At 44.6% G+C, this 21,178-nt stretch overlaps 1 protein-coding gene across 4 annotated transcripts in view; it reads left to right on the forward strand.

The window, feature by feature from the left end:
• Window positions 1-21,178, forward strand: part of FAM120B (family with sequence similarity 120 member B) — an 86,648-nt gene that overhangs the window by 33,119 nt on the left and 32,351 nt on the right. For all 4 annotated transcript variants that reach the window (XM_063097779.1, XM_063097782.1, XM_063097784.1 and 1 more), the window contains 2 exons: window positions 883-1,055; window positions 5,304-5,396. In XM_063097779.1, coding sequence (XP_062953849.1) covers window positions 883-1,055; window positions 5,304-5,396 — 266 coding nt within the window. The remainder of the gene's footprint in view (window positions 1-882; window positions 1,056-5,303; window positions 5,397-21,178) is intronic.

Genomic DNA, 21,178 nt, shown 5'->3' on the forward strand with positions numbered 1-21,178 from the left:
ACAGCTGCTGGTGATAGCAGGAGATGTGTTACCGATCACAGTGTGCCCGATCGTAGTACTGGCATCTCTCTGTTCAGAGGTAGAGACAGAGCTGCCCCTGTGTCTGCAGCTGTGTGTGTCTTCCTTCAGACACACCACAGTTTCTTGTGATTTAAGTAAATGACTTAGGGCTTTTTCTTTTGATTTTAACCATTTAACTGTATACATAAAATATGGAAATGAAACACTCATAGTTAGATTTGGGGAATTTCTGTTTGTTTAATAGGTTTAGGGAAGTGCTTTCCAAAGCACAGGGTCTACAGACGACCTGCCTCCAAGCCTTCTCGGTTGTTAAGATGAAGATTTCCAGACACCCATACCTGTTAAATCAGAATTTCTTCACATAGATTCCAGCAAAGTGCATTTTTATAGTCTCTACAGCTGACTGTTTTGCACATGAACGTTCAAAAACCATTGGTTGAGGGGAGTAAAAGAGAGCAAACCAAAGGGGTAGATTGATGATGTTCCAACCAGTGCTCCATCGTGGCTGCATCTATCTCAGTACATTTGAAACATGTTCTGAAAAGCATTCTTAACTATAGAGGGTACAGCCTGGGTGAAACAAAAAAGCCCCTAGTTTCCCTCAAAACTTAGCCATTAAAATAAAGACAAAGAATGCTTTCAATGAAATACACATATGCCTGTCAGTTAGGTTTTACTTTGTTTTGTTTTTAAACTAGCAGGCTCTGTTTATGTTTGCTTTCTAGTTCCTTTGTGCTTTAAAGTCCCAAGTTTATCAGGAAGGGAAGAGATTTGCTTCCTTTAACTGTGTTCTACAAGAAGCATATTATGACTTGCTGCTGCAAAGAATAATGGTAAATGGACCGTTGTTTTTTTCACTAGGGGGGACGCCCAGTTTGAAAATACTGTGGCTGAGCCAAGAGCCAGGAGTACAAGCCCGGCGTTTGGACACACTCCTAGCCTGCTTCAACCTTTCCTCCTCCAAAGAAGAACTGCAAACCGTGGAGAACCCATTCAAAGCTTTGTGCTGCCTCTTGATCTACCTCTTTGTCCAGGTAGTGTTGAGCTCCTTGTTCCAGTCACTGCGATCTGCTGTTTACTGCTGGCCTCACCGTTCGGGAGATGCGGGCTGTGGGATGTTGCTGTGGGCTGGTCGCCTGAGCATCGTTTTCCTATGTCTGTTCCATGGAACATTTAGTCCTTTGAGATGCTCTAGAAGTAGAAAAGGTTCTGTGCTCTCTCAGACTTAGAGACCGTGGTGCACATAAGAGTACTGGTGGCTCAGGAATCTTTCAGGTGAAGGAAACCGCTTTGCTTTGCTTAAACTTTCTCATGCTTTTTGTGCCTGCCGATTTTTGGGGTGTTGTCCGGGTGGCTGTTCCTGGGTTAGTGCAGTGTGAGAAGGGACTTGGCTGCAGTCCAGGCTTCTTCCTCAGTGGCTCTGTTCCTCTGGGCAAATCGCTTCAGCTTTCTTGAGTGAAGTTCACCCCTTCGTCCAGCTGTCGTTGACTGAGCTCTTGCCTTTGTCTGTCTGAAAGTGAGATAATAATAACAGCTTCCTCCCAGGGTTACTGGGGCAGTCACATTCTAGAAAACATGAAAAGCGTTTTGCAGAAGTGCCCCAATAAGGTGCTTGCGGGTATCGTTGTCATCACCATTGCTGTCCTCCTAACCTGCTAACTTAGTATGCTGTAGACCATAGACCATGGTTAGGAATTGCAGCACTTAGTGTATGTGTGAAATCGTAAAGGCCAATTAAGAGATTTCCCTTTTTAATAGTTTTCTACATACATGATAACATTTGGACACCTTAAAGAGGGGCTGGAGATACCTCCATCTTCCAGCCCCTCTTTCTTTGCACACCTCCTCCCTGCCTCCCTTCCCCGCTCTGTTAATTTAAGATGATTTTTGTCTCACTGTTGACAAAGTGTCTGTCTCTTCAGCCCATCGACTCTTTCTCTTGAGCTCTCCTGGCCTCTCAGGCCACTTTGTCAGCTCTTCTGATCTCCCTATGTGATGAGTCTACTTGTAATAACCATTAAATTTTCATTTGCCTGGAATAGAGTTATATAATTCTGTTTTTCAGACCTGAATTTACATTATGAAATATCGATTGTCTTTAAGAAATTTATTCTTATTATAGAATTATGTCCCAAGAGAAGCTTATGCTGGTTTTTCCTTTCTAAATGTCATCTTGGGCCTGCCTAGTCTAGCTAACTCTACATTTTATATTTTGTGAAAATGTGGTATGGCTAAATAGCTCTTAGAGATTTTATTGTTTCATGATTGGTTTAAATGTATCAAATAAATTTAATTTTTGCATTGCTATTTTGAGTAGAATCCTTCATTATTTGCACAAGAGTTATTAGCAAAAGTATAAACTAATATAGGATCACAGGAATTAGTTAATATTTAAATGTAAAAACATATTTCTTTTGATATTAAATATGCACGCATATAATATCAGTTAATATTTTCTGTGCATTGTTCATTAGTCTACAGGTGCCTAGGGTTGAAGTTGAGCCATAGTGTGGATTGGGAAGTGATGGATAGCCAATATGCAGTTTCCTCACCCATAAAAAAAGTGTGTTTTGTCCTCAGTCCTGTATGTGTGCAGCCACAGGTATGCCGTTGCGTCAGTACTCCTGGGACACAAACGTCGAATTGTTTTTTCCAGCAGTAGAGATGGGTTGTTGAGCCTGTTTGTGGTCATTCAACACAGCTCTACTCTCTCATTAATTGTGCAGGTGATTGTCAGTTATTAAAATCCACTTCAACCAGAGAAAGTCCAGAATCTTAGAATACTAGCTTTACATCCCTGTATGTATAAACCCGAAGCAAAACCAGCATCAGGAGGAGAATTTTTACCTTTTTCCTGTTAATAATGACCTTTTACATAAAGTGTCTTCAGCGTAAGTTATCACAAGTAGACTTGGTGGCTTGGCTTTAAAGGAGATGTTTAAATTGGAACCTTTTAAAACTAGAAAACAACAAATGGACCAGCCAATGGTATTCCTTAGATTAAGAAGGTACTGTATTTTCATTCACAGGGATAATTATTCTCTTAGACTTAGTGAAGCTAAAAAAAATAAATTATAAAAATATCATAGTTTTATATAGTTAAGCCTAAATTAGGTGTTTCAGTGTGCAGTATGGATAAAATTGAATACTATTCAGTGCATAGAAACTGCAGAGAAAGTAAACACACTAGTTTGGTCTGACCTCCAAGTTAACAACAATAACAAAAGATTTTATTAAAGCCTTAGCTGGGAGAATCCTCTGAAAGGGTGAGTTTGCATCATAGAAATGGTGCTTATTTTATGTAGTGTAAAATAGAGCAAATGCTTTATGATAATACACGCCTTATAAGTGTGACAGTTATATCCATGGCGTGCAGTTCTAAAAAGATTGGATATTACTAAGGATCTTTGGCATCCTCTAATATGTTTTAAATTTAACTATAAAAATGGTGGTAGAGTGTGAAATTGGTTAACTATGAAAAAAGATGACATTAAGTAGTTACTCTTTTCTCATAGGTTGGTATTTTAAGAGCAGTGTTCTTCAAGAGTTACTGATGGCAGGAAGAATTACATACCAACGCAGCTCCGTCTGTTCAGAGAGATGGGGGTCACACTTGGTCCTGCTTCTAAGACTGGGATCTTTTCTCTTGTTCATGAGTACCATACATTTGTAGATTTTCTCCCCTTGACATAATTAGAATTGCTGTCATTGATACAAAGAGAACACCTCCTTTGGAATAAAAATGGGATAGTATAGTGACAGAGAATGTCACCGGATCTTACACTATTTTCAACCTGGGCGGAGGTGACACCTGCGAGAAGTACTTGATGCGATGCCTTTCGTGGTCCCTACGGAGCAGTCTTTCTGATTTGTGTGTGGTGGGTCAGTTTATGGGGAGTAGGCATATTAGCCATTTTGATTACCCAGGAAAAATCAGTGGGATTGTCACCGGCGGGTTTGTGGTTGTTTTCCTGGTTCTTTGTCTTCAAGCCTTTGCTTGCCACAGAATGCGCTCCTCTGAGAAAAGAAGTTCTGTATTCCGGTAATGACAGTAAGTGGCTGAGTGAGGAACGTTGTGGCCTCATGACCGGGTGAGGCAGTGGAGGGCAGTGGAGCAGAGCTCACTGTCGGTGGGTTGCAGTGCCCGTCCTTTTTGCTCTTCGGTCCTCTCTTCAGCTTCATAATTGACTTGACACCCAGCTGCTCCCATTCTGTTTCTTCCTTTTTCTGGCTTCTCTGTCTCTCCTTGTTTCTCTCACACTTTCTTGTTGGACCTTGATTCCGCAGAGGGTTGGATAGGACTCACATGGGGGTCTTGACTTACTCTAACCTGGAATCTGAAGACAGGTTTCCTCTGTGTTCACTGAAGGTGGTTATTTGCCCCAGCTCTCGGCTTAGCTGTGGATGCTCCCTGTCCAGAAGCACCAAAGTCGTCTGCTCTGTGCAGTTTCTGCCAGAAACAGTCCTGTGTATTGCTCTAAAACTCAGACGTAGATGGCACCTCGTGATTCCTCCAGACATTCTGGAGCTTTCTGCCTTGCTGGCGAGTAACCTTCCTAGAAGTCCAGGTTCCCTTGTCTAGTGTGGCCTGCGAGTTGTGTGCACAGCCGAGGACACTGTGGAGGAGAGCTTTACAGCCAGGGGCTGTGGGCAGTAGAGGAGAGGCTGTGCTTTCCCCACCCACATGTCGTCTGTTGCCCCAAGGTCTGATGGACTGCACGGATGTGCATTTGTACCTCTGTGTGTGCCTGGGTGTGCATGTGCCTGTGATTGCACCTGTGTGTGTGCACACATGTGCCTGTGTGTGTACCTGTGCGTGTGTCTGTGTGCATGTGTGTGCCTATGCCTGTGTGTGCATATGCCTGTGAGTGCGCCTGTGCATGCCTTTGTGTGCATATGCCTGTGGGTGCACTTGTGTGCACCTGTGCCTGTGTTTGTGTGTGCCTGCATACTTACACCTATTTGTGCATCAGTCTGTGTGTGCCTGTGTGTGCACATGCCTGTGAGTGCACCTGTGCATGTGCCTCTGCACCTATGTATGTACCTGTGTGCATGTGTGTGCTTGTGCATGTGTGTGCCTGTGCCTATGTGTGCGTGTGCCAGTGAGTGCACCTGTGTGTAGGCACGTGTGTATGCCTGTGTGTGTGCACACGTTTGCACCAGTATGCACCTGTGTTTGTGCGCACCTGTGTTTAGTAGTTGAGATCAATTTACAAGAAACGTTGATTTTTGTTTGTTTTTCCTGTAGCCTAACGCTGGCTTTCTCTTTCTGTCCTTGTCAGGTGGACACTCTTTGCCTGGAGGATTTGCATGCATTTATTGCTCAAGCCTTGTGCCTCCAAGGAAAATCAACCGCACAGCTTGTAAACTTACAGGTACAGACATGACTGATTGATTGTCACAATCCTGAAGACACCCATACAGTGATTACAGGGTCAGCATTCTTTCCAACCATTTTTTTCCCGTTATAGTTGGTATTTCACAGAAAAGATCAGGAAGGCATCTTTAGTCAAGATCTTTTCATGATGTGGTGGTTTGTCTTCATTTCTTAGCTCCAAGATGAGCAGCTGATTCAGATGCTAACAAGCGCTGCCTCATTTCCAGTTTTGAGAAAAATGTAGTTCTCTATGTCGTTTTGAAGAGAATAGTTTATTTGATCCTATATAAACCATATTAACTTCTGGAAAAGAGCACTTTCTTCTGGTGTTGGCAGCTGTGGCCTGTGCTCGTCCTGCGCTGCCTGCCTGTGCACCACTGAGGGCGGGTGCTGGCCGCACCTCCCTGGCCTCCTCTCCCAGCACAGTGCTCAGAGCAGGTGTTCAGTGAAGACTTGCACATGGGCACCTCAGCTGGGAGATCTGTATCCACTGTTGGTTTTAGTCAAACTTTGCAAGAGTGTTTTTTCTCTAATTTCACGGAAATGGCCTAGTTACAGCTAAACTCCGTGACTCTTCTCTGTGGCTGCTTCCTTTTAGGTCTGTCTGACAAGTATTTATTGTTGGAAGATCCCAACGTCAGGTCAGTTGTTGACGGATCCTTGAGGCTTTGCTTTATACGTGCCATTTGATAATGATAATTAGTTTTATCCATAGTTTCTATTTTATTGTGTTAGTTTTTACTTGTCTTTCTAGGGAAAAAAACTAATACATTTCGTTTATAAATGACCTTTTAATCTAACCTCAGAACTCTTCCATAAGTTACTCTAAGTTTAATTCATAAACTTATTCTCATAGCAGTTCAGTTAAATGAACAATGCCAGATTTTTTCTTTTGTATTAGAAATTTCATCACATCATTTTCAAAAAAGCTATTTTTAAGTGTTTTTTTTTTCTCTGTTAAGCAAAACAGAATTTTAAAATGTGAACTTTGAGTTCTCAGGAGATTCATACTAATTCTTAACACTAGGCTGCAGCCACAGCCTCGTGACTGTCCTCCCAGGCCTGCTCGTACCTCCTGTTGGCTGCTGGTTCCCTTCATAGCTGCTGAGCTGCTTCGTCATAGCCGGGGACCCCTCACCTGCTCTCCTCTTCCCCATCAATAAAATCAAACAACTAGGCAGGAGCAGCGAGCAGCTTTGAGGTCCCGTCATCTGTCCTTCGTTGCACAGATGAGGAGACTGAAGCTCCTGAGGGGCATATGCAGCAGAATCGCTGGAGTTTGGGAGTTGCCAGTGGGGAGTGATTCTGGGTCTGTCACTCACGCACTGGACGGTCTTGAACAAGTGTTGAAGATCATGTGGCAGGTAACTGAGCTTCTCTAAGCCTCGGTTCCTCTCGTCTGTGAAATGAAGAAGTCAGTATTAGACACGGCCAATGTATGATGCTCTTTGTCTTTGGAGGCATCAGTGTGCGCAGTCCCACTCCTGCACCCCACAGGCTTGGCCACACTCACTGCCTTGTCATTGGCAGAAACGAGGGAACCCAGTCCAGCGTCCCTGCCACTCTTCCATTTTCTTGGGAAAGATGTTGTTAATTAAGAGTAAAGACGTCGTAGGGAAAGTTCACTTTACAAGCACTCCCCCAAGCACACCCCGTCATGCAGAGGCCGTTTCTCAGCCTTCTGTTCACTGGCTGTGTTATATACAAACGTAGCAGAGATTTTTCCCGTTCTAGTTTTTTCCCATCAAAAATGGGGCCTGTGCCAGCTGTTATTAATCATTGCTTCCTACTGAGAACTCTTAAGTGGGCACTTGTACTCCCTGTGATCCCAAGGTCACTTAGGAAAGTGCTCCAGCAAGGATGGAGGTTTTTCTGACAAGCCATTGTCCACCATGCACCCAGGATTGTCTTTGACTCCTTAGTAGGGAGGGCTCCGCCTCAGCCCTGCTTGGCTCCCTACCCCGAGAGACGGAGGTGGGAGTGCGGAGAGGTGGGGAGGGTCATATCCAGGCGCAGCCTCCTTGCAGCTTGTGACTTGGTTCTGATGGCTGAGAGTGCATTGCAGCTGGAGTCACCTGAGGCTGGTGTCAGTCATGAGCTAATTGAAACTCCAGGTGTGTGGCCCATGTCCCACTGACTGTTGCTCACAGGGAGTTTTTTAAATGCCTGTTAATTGTTAGCCCAACATTACTTTTCTTATTCCAGCAGCTCAGATACAGCTTTAAAATTATGTACATATTTACATATTTAATAAAAATCCAGGTGATTGGATTATTTATGTGAAGGTATATATTACATATTTATATATATATGCCCACATTCATTTATGTGCATAGAAATTTGCTGTCTGTGAAATCAAGGAACATAAGAACCCTTTACCTGCTGTAATTACGTAAATAAAGAAAAGAAGAAGGAGGGCCGTGTTACTTACACTTGAGGAAAAACAAAACATAGCTCTCTTTCGTAAAGTACAAAAGGCAGTTACGCGATGATGGGGCCACTGCTTCCCTGGCTCTGCAGACGGTCAAGAGGAGCCAGACCTAACTTGCACGAGTGGCGGCAGTGGTCATGTCCAGTTGTGGTTCTGTGCTCTCTGAATGCAAACTGTGCATTTGCTCGCCTTCCTGTTCATGCTAATTGCTGTCCTGTGAGCTTTCAGCTAATAGTTCTAGAGCACAGGCCTGTTTATTGTACTTTAAATAGGACACATGATCCTTGATACATAGTTTGTACAGCCCATGTGAAAATATGCATACATATTAATATATATAGGATTTAAAATCTCTTTATAGTAAGGGAGTAAAGTAAATTAAGCAGTAGACCATATTATACAGCAAATAAGTAACTTGTGAAGTCTATTTAAATAGCTTTAAGTGGGGAGGGTAGAGTGTCACGTGTGGATGGTTTAAGACAAGTTGCCTAGGACAGAGGGATAACCACAAACCCTGGTGCCCTCACTGGTCTCTGTTTTATTTATATCATGAGGTATGCATTCCTGTGGACACTTGTGTCTACTGATCACTTTCCCAAACTGGAATGTGGCAAGAGGAGCCTGGACCTGGTTCAGGATTCCACCTGTGCTCAGTAGTTTCTGACTTGGGCATACCTCATGCTGTCTAGGAATGTAAAATGGGGTAGAGTATCTACCTTGCTCACTCCTCGGCATGTCATGAGAACCTGACATGCCCAGGGTATTTTATAAAGTCCGCTATACTGTGATCTATGTGGAAATATTATGACTGTCATTATTTCATTATTCTGTCACTAAGCCAAATAGAGGGCACACCTCTGTGCTCATATGGAGCCAGGCTGGGTCTGCACTCAAACAGTATGCCCTAAAAGTGTTTTTGCTCCTGTCCCAGTGTGCTGTGGTAATTTTAAATGTGCTCATGCCTTCTTTTGGGGGAACAGCCAAAGAAATTCCTTTAGCTTCCTTGCACATGTTTCTCTCTGCTGTGGGTCCCTAGAAGGGACACAGCCTTCCTCCCCCGCCCCTGCTGGCTCTGTTCAGTCTTCTTGCGGGCAGAAGGCTCCCCGCTGCCAGGAAGCCCCAGACTCGCCTCTTCCTCACCGAGAGCTCAGCCACCCCAGAGGAGTGGACTTGGGGAGATTCCAGTCCCCTTTTCTAGTACCTTCTAACTGCTCGTTAGGAAGCTCTTGGTCATGTTTTGGTTGGAGAATTAAAAGGAAAAGAGATATGAGTTGCTGAAAATGGAAAATTCTGTTATAAAATTCAAGACATGCCACATTAGAGAATGATCTGATGTAAGCATTGTATTTCATTCTGTGAGGGCTTTCAGTGTCCCAGGCACACGACTGTTGGGGTGCTAGCCATTTTCACTGATGTTTATGGGTGCACGTAGGAATCTGTTCTTTGTGTGCACAGACAGCAGGAGAGAATGTGTGTGTGCTCTTTCTGTTGAACTCCTAGAACATGGTGAATAATTATTGTCCATGATAGCGGCAGCTTTTAGTTAAAGTGTTCTAGAGAGGCCTCAGACAAGGCCTGAAGTCCAAGTTTTTACTTTAATGCAATCCTGTGAATTCTGAGTCCCCAGTTACCCAGTTGACAGCTGTACTGTGACAGTTGTGCACACCAGATGAACATGGTATTCTCACAGTGAGATTACATCAAGAAAGCACTTGTTAAACATGATCTTTTTGTTATTTTCTTTCTGAGATTTCTATATGTGATTTAAAAGATCCATCTTTTAACCTCCAGCTTCATAAACTCCTTATGTGGAATGTACATTTTATATTTTTGTGCTTTAATAATTGAAGTTGTAAAGATTCCAGGAATAATTTGGAAGATCACCTAAAATGAGCCGTCTTTACCATTCACTAGACTAAGACCTCTTTGAAGGAAGGGACAGTGTTGTCACTCCTCTCTACTTCCTGTCAGCACTCAGGAAATTGATAAAACACACACCGGTGTCTGCTGGGGTGGGCAGGGTGCATCTGATTCAGCAAAGCAGTTGTGCAGAAACAAAGCCAGGTGCCAGCGGCACCCACCTTTGCTATGCTCCCACTGATGCTTCTCTGTGGGTTCCCAGCAGCACCAGTCTGAAGAGCCGATTGTGGAACTTGTGACTGGCCTGGGGACTAGGGGATGCCAGTGGGCCCTGCAGAGGCTGGTCTTGCACAAACACAGGTGCGGGAGCACCGTCGTCCTCCTCAGGATCTTCCTCTTGGGTAACTGCTGCACGGGATGCTGCGAGCTTATAGACTGATGGTCAGACCTGTAGTTGGTGAAGCCAAAAGCCCTTTGCACTTGTGGGCACAGATGACTAGAATGATTTGGGACTTACTCGACTGGCTCCTGGACTGAAAAGCTAAGCCAAGACTCTGGAGTCTGCAGCCTTAGAATGAGGGAGGAAGGGGTGGGGCAGAGTGCGAGGAAGTGGCGGGCAGAAGAGAGTGTCCTGTGCCTGTGGCATCAGGCCGCCCACCACACCACCTCCTGCGGCTCCCGTTTAGTGCCGTGCCCATGTTGGAGTGAACACATGTGTTCTGTGTGCATAAACCTCCTTACACTTTGAAACCATTTGGGTTTTCTGAGACCAAAGTGTTATAAAGCAAACCTAATGGGAGACTTATATCTGAAGCGTCACATCTGGATGTGAAGGACAGGGATTTAGGCTGGATGTGGGGAATTTCTCAAGATGGTAGGCAGAAGAAAGTCTGTGTCCCTCTGCTTCTCTGTCTCCAGCTTTCTCTCCTACTTTACCCGGACTGTCATCTGTGGCCTATGCCATGCATTCTTGGTTTTTAAAACTAAAGCCGGGTCTTGCACTTCTGCCTTTGGTTTTGTCCCTGTTCTCAAATAACATCCATCTGAAAAGAAGTTGTGAGGAGTGTTTTCAGTGATAGCAGGTGCAAGTTCACAAACCCAAGGAGGAAAGAATTGCTGAGGAAAAAGGCCCTGATAGTCTTCATTCATGAAACAGATCCCTCCCAGGAAGGAACTCGAGGCAGAGTGGAGCAGAGTGGGGTGAGGACAAGAGAGAGGGCAAGGCCGGCCCCACGACCTACGAGACAGCCTGGGCCCTTCCTCCAGCAGCTGGAATTGGGGAAGGAAAACACGCATGCTGTTTTGAGCCTACCAGAACTGCAAAAGCTGGACCATTTTGTACTTTAAAATGTTTACCTGTCATCGCTATTGCATGGAATGATTTGGGGCAGACTTAGCAGTTGTTGGTAAAATAACTGTATGCTCAGAAGTAAAGTGGTTGATGACTGAATGAAAAGGTCTGTTTATAGGGGGGACAGGAAGCCCCTTGGTATGGTAATGGCAATGCTCTATATCCTCACCGCCAAGGAAAATGCTTAGGGCCTAAATCGATTAAGGAAAAATAAATTAATAAGCAAAATAGAGACTCAGTGACATGCTACCACTCAGTGATACAGTGGCTGTACAGACTTTGAAGATATAATAAAAGTTTCTCTGCAGTGCTAGGAAGCAGCACTGAGTCACTGTTACTGGGAATCAGGTTTTGCTCTCTGAAGGCTAAAAGGGAAGCAGAGCTCTCCCCCCATACAAACTTGTGAGATGAGATCTTGGATACATGGGTTGCTGAGAGGTGGGAATCACAGGTGGCTAAAGCTGGTTATGTTCTGGCCAGCTTCCTTGCCAGAGTTTCCACTTGCTCATAAGAAAGAGTTGTGTGTTTTTAATATGGACTTGAAAGGGGTGATTGAGAAAGGGAAGGAAACGTGGGCACGGGTAGGCAAGCTGGTCTACTTAGCTGGGACCCATGCTCTGAGTGGCAGGTGCTGGGTGGGCGTGGTGTGGGTGTGGGGGAGGGGCTTCAGGTAAGTGCACCTTCCTGGGGTGCTCTTGGCTGTGGGCCTCTGTCAGGAGAGCTCAGGGAACCAACATGCTGGGGCTTCCACACGGGGTAGCCTCAGGCCAGGATTGGGGCTCTGGTGGATGGCCAAGCTAGCCAGGGTACAGAACTTGCTGAGGAGTGAAAGACGGGTAAGGAGTGTCTTCTCATTGCAAGCTGTTGAAAAACATTTTGCCTTTTACCAAGAAATGGGAAATTTGTCAAAATAAGTGGCTAAAATGAACAGTACCATGCCCCTTCACCTCCTTTTTAGTCCTGTTGATGAGGGTTTGTGTCAGGACACGGGCCATGCAGGCATGGTCACTCTGCTGCCTGGCCGCCGTAAGCTCCAGTCATGGAGGTGGCTGTGCCCTCTCACATGCCCCCGTTCACGTTCAGGACTTCAGTGAGAAAAATGCAGTGAGATGTGCCAATCCCAACTGAGTGCACATCTCAGTTGGGATTGGCACATCTTACCATCTTAAGATGTGCTAATCTTTTCATCTTACCAATGTAGTTTTATAAACCTGGAATAAATCACTTTTAAGCTTGTTTTAAATTTTGACAGTTGTGACTTTAAACAGAATTTTTTCCTTTCAGGTTATAGAGAAGCTGTAAAACTCACCAATAGAAATTTAAAATAAAATAATTCTGTGCCATCGATTATCCAAATCATATTTTTATCTTGCTGCAAATCAAAGTTAATAAAACTTTAAATGATAGTCTTGTGGAAGGCTAAAATATGCCACCCCAAAGTACACTTCTTTGGCATATTTTGATGTTTTTTCAGAAAAACTGCAGACACTGAATAGCTCTGAAAAGCTGTCTTTTTGTAAAAGAAATTTACATCTACAAAGGAAATCCACTTTAGTAAAAACAGCAGATGCAGACAGAGGCTCTCTCCCAGGCCCCCTTACCTGCCTGCACAGGGATCTAGGAGTGATCATACCCACCCAACCCAGATGGACTTTGTCACGGGCAGCACCTGTTCTACTGACAGCTCCTCCTGGAGGTGGCACTCACTACCCAAGTGATGTCGCCACACAGTGAGGCCGCCTTAATCACCATGTGTTCTCCCCTTACCCTCCCATCACTTACCACCACCTTTGCCAGAAGCCCCAGCCCCTATTCCTTTGTGTAACTCAGGGTGCTGTAAAAACTTCAATCATCTGGTTATGTTTGGTGAGACTCTGTGCTTGTGCACATAATAAATACGTATGCCTTTTCTCCTTTTAATCTGTCTACTCTCAATCTATTTCATAGACTTTAATTATCAAACCTTCAGAGAGTGAAGAAAAAGTTCTCTTTGCCCCTACTTGTCTCACTGTGTCAAAAGTTTAAACCAGGAGTTGGTAAACCCCAGTCCACCTACCACCTACTTTTTGTAGGGCCCGTGAGCTAAGAATGGTTTTTACATTTTTAAATGGTTAGGAAAAAGTCAAAAGAAGAATATTTCATGACATGTGAAAGTTAAATGAAATGTGAATTTCAGTGTCCAAAATAAAGTTTTATTGGTACACAGCCACCCTTATTCATGTATGTATTGCCTTGGCGCTTTCGCACCACAAACACAGAGTTCAGTGGCTGTGAAAGAAACATATGGCCTACAGGGCCAAAGCATCTACATCTGGCTTTTTACAGAAAAGTGTGCTGACCCAGCAGGTCGGTCACCAGACGGGAGTGGCGTGTCCTTGTCTCCCTGCCGCCCTTCCATGCTGGGTCTGGCATGAACTACTCATAACGATGCTGGTAATTGCTTCATGAATATAGCAGTTTTTAGAGAAATTATGAGGGCTTCTGTAGTTAGTTTTCATGCTGATCCTTTGAGGTAAATGAGTCCTGTCTTATTACTTGTTAGAAGAGTGAAGACATGAAGGAGAACGTGTCAGGGCCGTGGTTCTGTGCAGGGGCACAAGTGAGGATGCACGTCCCCTGACTCTCGGCTTCAGCCCACCTAACTCTCCTACAATCACACCCCGATCCGTGATAAAGCCTGGATTTGGGAGTGTTCAGGGGTCAAGGGCATGGCTTATCCACCACTGGGTCCTTTCTATCACCTGTTAGGATACCTTAGAAATGTCACGTGCTTAATAAGTTTTTAATACTGAAGTTTAATGTTGCCCATTGGTTTGGAACACAGTTGGACTTTAGAGACAATTTAGTCAAGCTCCTCTGTCTTACAGACTAGGGTCTTAGGCTCACATTAACAGAATGATCTGCTCGAGGCCAAGGTACTAGTGCATATTAGAGCTGATTAAGAAGCCACAGCTCTGAGCTCCACCAGGTACTCTCACTGCTTCATATCTTCTGCCCAGACATTCGAGCACCTCTAAGGTGACAAGCAAGCACATTATGTATAGAAAGCAGATTTAGAAACCTTCCATCAAAAGATCTTTACTCAGTACTGTTCTTGTTGGTGAATCCTCACTTTCCAAATCCAACATTTAAAATTCTCTAGATGGAATCAAAATGCTTTAAGGATATGTTGAGATCAAGCCCTTAGAGGGGTGCTTTACTGATTAAATCCCTAAAACAACCACAGAAATACAGGAACGTACAAATATTTATTCAGGAGGTATTTAGAAACATGCTTTCATTGTTAGGCACTCAGTAAAAATTGGGTGAATGAATGAATGAATGGTAGATATCTTAGTTTGGGCTGCTATCACAAAATACCTCAGACTGGGTGGCTGAAACCACAAGCATTATTTCTCAGGTTTGGAGGCTTGAAGTCCAAGATCGAGGCACTGGCAGATCTGGTGTCTGGTGAGGGCTCTCGCTGGTCTGCAGATGGTACCTTCTTGTTGTGTCCCTGGGTGGCAGAGAGCAGAGCAGAGAACTATCTCTCATGCCACTTCTTATAAGGACACTTGTGCTCCTTATGGGGCTCCACCCTCATGACTTACTCACCTCCCAAAGGCCCCACCTCCAAATACTATCACATTGGGGATTTAGGCTTCAACATAGGAATTTGGGGGGAGGGGGTACAAACATTCAGTCCATAGCATTCCACCCCCTGCCCCCTCAAAGTTTATGTCCTTCTCACATTCGAAATACATTCATTTTATCCTAGTAGTCCCAAAAGTCTTAACTCATTCTACCATCAACTTTAAAGTCTAAAGTCCAAAGTCTCATCTACATATCATCTAAATCAGATGTGGGTGAGACTCAGCCATGGTTTATCCTGAGGCAAAGTTTCTCTGCAGCTGTGAACCTGTGAGGTATAGGACAGATGTTCCCACTCCACAAGGGAGAGATAGGGAAGAAGGAAGGAGTGATGGGTCCTGAGCAAGTCCAAAATCTAGCAAGACAAACTTCCCAAGACATGAAGGCTTGAGGATGACCCTCTTCAACTTGATGCTCTGTCTTTGTACTCACTGGGGCAGCAGCCCTGCCTCCACAGCTCTGCCCTGTAGAAGTCTTGTGCCTTTGGCTCCGCCCAGCCGCCCTGCCCCCAGGGCTACACTGGGTGCTGGACCTGCCCTTTGAAATCAAGTTGGAGCAACCCTGCCCGCAGCCCGTGTGCTCTGAGCCTGCATGGGAATGTCAGCCCTGATCTCTGCATTGCCCTTGGATAGCATGTGTTCGTAGCCAATTAGCTCTAGTGTGCAGCCTTGTAGTGTATGAGAAGTCTGACAGCCATTCGCCATTCTATTGCATTTTCTCTGTTTCTTTTAGTCCCAGCTGGTATTGTTTATGCTGGGATAGTCCCATTTCTACTCCTAGCTTCTGCTGAGATGACTGATTAGGTTCATGGTTCATACCCACACTAAATCTTCTCAAACAGCCACTTGGCCATACCCTTCGGGTTCTCTTTCAAACACATGTTCTCATTTCTTGTAATATGAACAGACTGAGAATTCTCCTAATCTTTATGTATGGGTTCCTTTTTGCTCAACAATTTAATCTTTAATTCATTTCTTTCCTCTTGTATTTTACTGTAAACAGTCAGGAGGAACCAAGCTGCTCCTTCAACACTTTGCTTTAAAATCTTCTCAGCTAACTATTGAATTTCTTAGCTCACAAAGCCTACCTTCCACAAAACACTAGGATATAAACACTGTCCCACCAAGTTCTTTGCCACTTTATAACAAGGACCACCTTTCCTCCATTGTCCAATAACATGTTCCTAATTCCCATTGTGACCTCATCAGAATTTCCCTTAATGTCCATCTTTCTACCAACATTGTGTTCAAGATTACTTAGGTATTCTCTGAGATGACTGAGGCTTTCTTTACTTCTCTCTTCTGTTTGAGCCTTCACCAGAATCACCTTTAAAAGCCCCTTCACAGCAATATTGTCGTTTTCTAGCATATACCTCAAAATTCTTCTAATCTCTACCCATCACCCAGTTTCAAAGCTGCTTCCACATGTTTATTTATTTTTTACAGCAGCACCCCACTTCTCAGTACCAATTCTGTATTAGTCTGGTCTTCCATAACAGAAGATAGAAATTGCTGAGATTAGATGACTTAAACAGCAGAAATTATTTCTCACAGGCCTGGAGGCTTGAGGTCCAAGCAGTGTCTGGTGAGGGGTCTTCCTGGTTTGCAGATGGTGCCTTCTCATTGTGTCTTCATATGGCAAAGAGAGAGAGAGAGCGCATGAGCAAGAGTGCTCTCCTGTGTCTCTTCATGTGAGAGCACTAATCCTATTCATGAGGGCCCCACCATCATGACCTAATCACCTCCCAAAGGCCCCACCTCCAAACACTCTCACACTGGGGATTTAGGCTTCAACATCACAATTTGGGGAGGACAAATCAGTCCATGACAGTAGAAATAGAATCTGTTGAAAGTTTTATTGGGCTTTTTAAATTGATATGTAAATACAGAAGATGACTGACTAATTTTTAAACCTCTTAAATTAGATAAACGAGATGGCAGAGAAAGTAAAACAGCTGGTTTTCCTGTTTTCCTCATTTTATTCTCTCTCATGCACACATGACTTCCAGTATTTAACCCAAAGCTTTCACAGGCAGAATATCATGGAGTGACTTTGGGAAAGAAGAGAGGTTTGGGGCAGCATTTGAACCTGGAAAAGGACGTTATTTGAGGACTTGGGGTTCCCGGAACCAGCTGTGCGGTGCCTCCGCTGGGCTTTGCAGAGTGCTCCAGTCCACTGAGTCTGCCCCTTGTCCCTGTAGCTGTAGTTACATATAATGTTATATGAGTTCTGATACTTGCTGGAGAAAATCTGATCTCTGTGGGTAAGCAAGAAATTGGGAGTAGAAGGAGAGAATTGAGAACACAGTGTGGAGAGAAGGAAGAGGTCAGCTGGAAAGAGCTCTCGTGATAGAGAAGCGAGAACGTGGAGCCGCAGCACTGGGCTGGGCCCCAGCCGCCAGCAAGTGCCTGCTGGGCGGCCTCACCTGGGCGGCCTTTGCTCCAGCACAATTGGGACTGTCTTCTCCCTCCTGCTTCAGTGTCTCATTCCTAGATAGAAGGTTTCTCTTGGCTTAGAGGATCTTCAGAAACATGGATGTTCTCAGGAACTGGGAGAGCCCCATGACTTGCAGTGGAAACTGAGTCAGTTATGACTTCCATGGAACCTTTGCATGTTGCAGGTACTCAATAGATAGTTGTCAGTTTGCTTAATGTATCCATAAATTGCTGTACTTGATGTGTAGGCTGTAGTGCTGCTGGATATATTTTGTCTTCATGAATAAGAATCTTTCAAATATCATTTATTCTTTTGTGGCAGAAACAAATCACAGGATATAATTTCAGTTTTACAAAAAAAATGTACCTTTTGCTGTAGGAATGTAGTTTCTTTTTCAAAACCCCATCTGCAAGTTGACAGACGTTTATTACAGGGGTGTTACAGAGGTGGGGATGGTAGGCTCAGTCTTCATCACCTCTGTCCCCAGTGGTGTCCAGGACATCCTTGTCCTGCTGTCTGCGCCTCACCACCCTTACCAGCGAGGTGGCCCTCAGGCCTCTGCCTCAGGCGTCCACAGTCACTTTTGGAGGCCCTGTCCCCAGACTCCCATGCAGTCACTTATTCTCTGAGACTTGGCTACTCCACTGGGCTCCGCCTAAAAAGTGGGTGCCACTCTCTGTTCTCTCAGAACCCCCCAGCTATCTGAGGGTCTGCCTCCTTGTGAGGGACAAGGCTTAGGACCTCATTTTTGGAGGGGCTCCTAACTTCTCTGCACTCCTGTTCCCTCTTCCCCTTTCTGAGCCCAGGAGCTACCATCATTCTCTGTCTGACTCTCACACCTGCTGCAGGCCTGAGTTTCTTAAAGTTCACCGTCTCCAGTTAGCTGTTTGATCCTGTGCCTGTCACTGACGATGGAATGTATTGGATGACTGAAGAAGCTGTGGCAACGTTGTAGCAGGGATATTATCTCACTACATTTCTTGTAAAGATTAGCCTTTTAATATCTTTACAGACTTGTTTTTCTTCTGTTCTTTAAACTTGTTTTTCTTCATGTAGCTTTATACTTATAAACATAATTACAGTCCCTCAGTATTCATGGGGAGTTGGTTCTAAGACCTCCTGCAGATACCAAAATTCATAGATGCTCAGGGCCCTGGTATAAAGTGACCTAGTATCTGCATATAACCTACGCGCATCCTCCCATATGCTTTAAACCATCTCTGCATTACCTGTAATACCTCATACAATGTAACTGTTCTGTAAATAGTTATTATACTGTATTGTTCAAGGGACAATGATAAGGAAAAAAATTCTCTATGTGTTCAGTGCAGACATATTTTTTAAAAATATTTTCTATCCGCAGTTGGTTGTATCCAGGGATGCAGAACCCACAAGTAGGGAGAGCCAAGTATATGTAGTCCTAACATGGTCATGGGTCCCTTACAGGCAAGAAGTCCTGCACCAGAATCTGTCTCGTGTAGTGCTGTGTCCAAGTAGGGTTTCCTGCGTGGATGAGCGCGCCCACCGGCCACTGCAGAGCCTCTCGGTCACGCAGGAGTGTGTCCCACATACAGACGTAGATGCTGTGTAGACAGAACTCGTGGGAACTGTGTGGCTCGCCTGCTTAAAGTACACAGCTCAGTGATTTTTAGTATATTTACAGAGTTGCTCAGCCCTCACCATCAATTTAGAGCATTTCTGTCACCCCAGAATGAAACCTCATACCTCTTAATGCAGGCCCTGTCCTTTCTCTCCTCCCTCACCCCACCCCACACTCCTCAGCCCTGGCAGCTACTCGTCCACCTTCTGTTTCTATAGATTCTTTTGTTCTGGACATCTCATATAAATGGCATCACTCAGTATGTGGCCCTTTGTGTCTGGCTCCTTTCACTGAGCACATTTTTGCAGGCCATGTGTCCTGTGACATGCTAGTGCTTCAGGCCTCTTATGCTGAGTTCTGTTCTGTCGTAGGACGGACCACATTGTGCTTATCAGTTCATGAGTTGATAGGCTCTTGGGTTATTTCCACTTTTTGGCTCTATGAATAATGCTGCTGTGAACGCCCACGGGCAAGTGTTTATGTGGACCTGCTTAAGGATGTTAGTAACTGAAGCCTCTCTGTTCTTTTAAAAAATACCTTTTGTCATAATAAGAAGCTATTATTACTGAATTCAGAAGTTTCCAGAATTGTGGATAAAAAACATTTTGAATAAAGAAACTTCCATGTCCAGATGTAGAAGACAAAAAAAGAAATTCTCCAGACAGAAAAGGCAGGCTCAGCCACCATCACCGGAGGCCATGGTGGGAGCTCCCTCCTGCCCTGCAGTCAGGGTGTCTTCACGAGTCAGGACTGGAGAGCACATGGGCAGAGGACGCAGGCACATGGAGAGCAGGGAATCGAAATGACAACAGGACGCGGAAGGACGACGGCTCGGGTGTGGAGCAGAGAAGTGGTGGGAAAACCAAAGCTACCGAGGGGTGTGTCCAGACCCTCACGCTCAGTTTTCAAGGAAGCCAACTTTTCATGCTGTTTTCCTGTGTTAAATGAGTCACTCATTCTTTTTGAAAAGTAGAGAAAACAAGCTTGAAATTAGGAAGTTGGTCTCACATTTATTCGGTTATTTTTAAGGAGTTTATCCTATTGATGTGAGTGGAATGAAATTTTTTATTAGGAATAATGTTAGCTTATTTTTTATCTAGACATACGGTATATATATTTCTGCCATTTGGTAGAAGCATAGTTAATGAGCTCTGTGTAATTTATTGTTTATGCTCAGTTTAACTAAACTTAAATTTTTGTGTTTTACTTGTTAAGGAAGTGTGTTTCTTTATACTGGATTTGTCATAAATGCTAAGAAAGCCTCAATTCAGGTACCACCGTTACAAATTATTTTTATCACACTAGTGTTAAAAGAATGATGAAACATTTCTTAGAGGTCCCTGAGATTGGTATTGCAGAGGCACCTGATAAACCAGTTGGACTATTTTTGATTATTCCAATATGATGGTGGTACTGGGGGGTGATTTAAATTCACTTTGCCCGGCAAGTGTCTCCCTCAGTGTCTTTCCTGACTCTGATTCCTTGAATGTGAGATCATTCTTAGAAGAGAAGATCGTATCATTCTTTCAGCCGACAGTTGTACCTCAGAGTAGGGTTACATCTAATTTCTCCTCACTTCCCTTACGTACAGTGTGTGTGTGTAGATAGGTAGTTACAGATGTGGATGGCACGTGCTCTTTCAGGACCCCTCCTGTGTGTGAGTGTGAGTGTGTGTGAGTGTGTGTGTGTGTGTGTGTGTGTAGATAGATGGATAGAGATGGAGGTGCAGGTGTGGGTGGGGGGAGATTAGGGAATTTGGGGTAGATTCTGCTTTCTTAATAACCACAGCGCTTGGATCTTGATGAATCTGTTGCGCTGCTGAGCCTACCCTGATGGTGCTTCCCTCTGCTTTCTTCTGTTAAATACACAGTCAGTGTGCTTCTGGTTTAAGCCACTGTCAGTTATGTGACTTGCCATCTGAAGTGGCTCTTCCGAAGCACAGCTGCCCAGCAGCACATCCTGCAAGTCCAGGTCTCATTCCCACCTGTCTTCCTTGTAGTGACCAGTATGTTCACGCCAGGGAGGAGCTGGTTGGAAAGTCCCATCAGGGTTCTTAGAGGCAGTACCCATCAGTTGAGGTTTTGATGAGGCGAGGCAGACAAGGCAAGACGGGGGCCAGAGGACAGAGGAGCCCACTGTGCAGAACCTCAGAGCGTGCTGAGCACAAGTGCAGGACGGGAAGGTGCAGGGGTTAACGAGACAGGAGGAAGTGGAGGTGCAGTGGGTCTGCCTCTGCCTCTCTCTGCCTTCCTCCTACCCTGCCGTCTCTCTGTCCTGTTCACCTCGTTTGACAGGTTCTCTCCAGGTACAGACCCAGCCACAGAAGGAGAGCATGTTGCTCTTTGATAGCTCCAGCAACCTTCCCAAGAAAACTTCTTATTTGCAAGTCCATTCCTGAACCAAATACTCCTTTGGCTGGAGGATGGAGTCCTGGACCAATGCTGGATAGTGTGCTTCCTGCCCCAGGAGGAG

This window comes from Cynocephalus volans, chromosome 5 (assembly GCF_027409185.1).
Source record: "Cynocephalus volans isolate mCynVol1 chromosome 5, mCynVol1.pri, whole genome shotgun sequence".
NCBI lineage: Eukaryota > Metazoa > Chordata > Mammalia > Dermoptera > Cynocephalidae > Cynocephalus > Cynocephalus volans.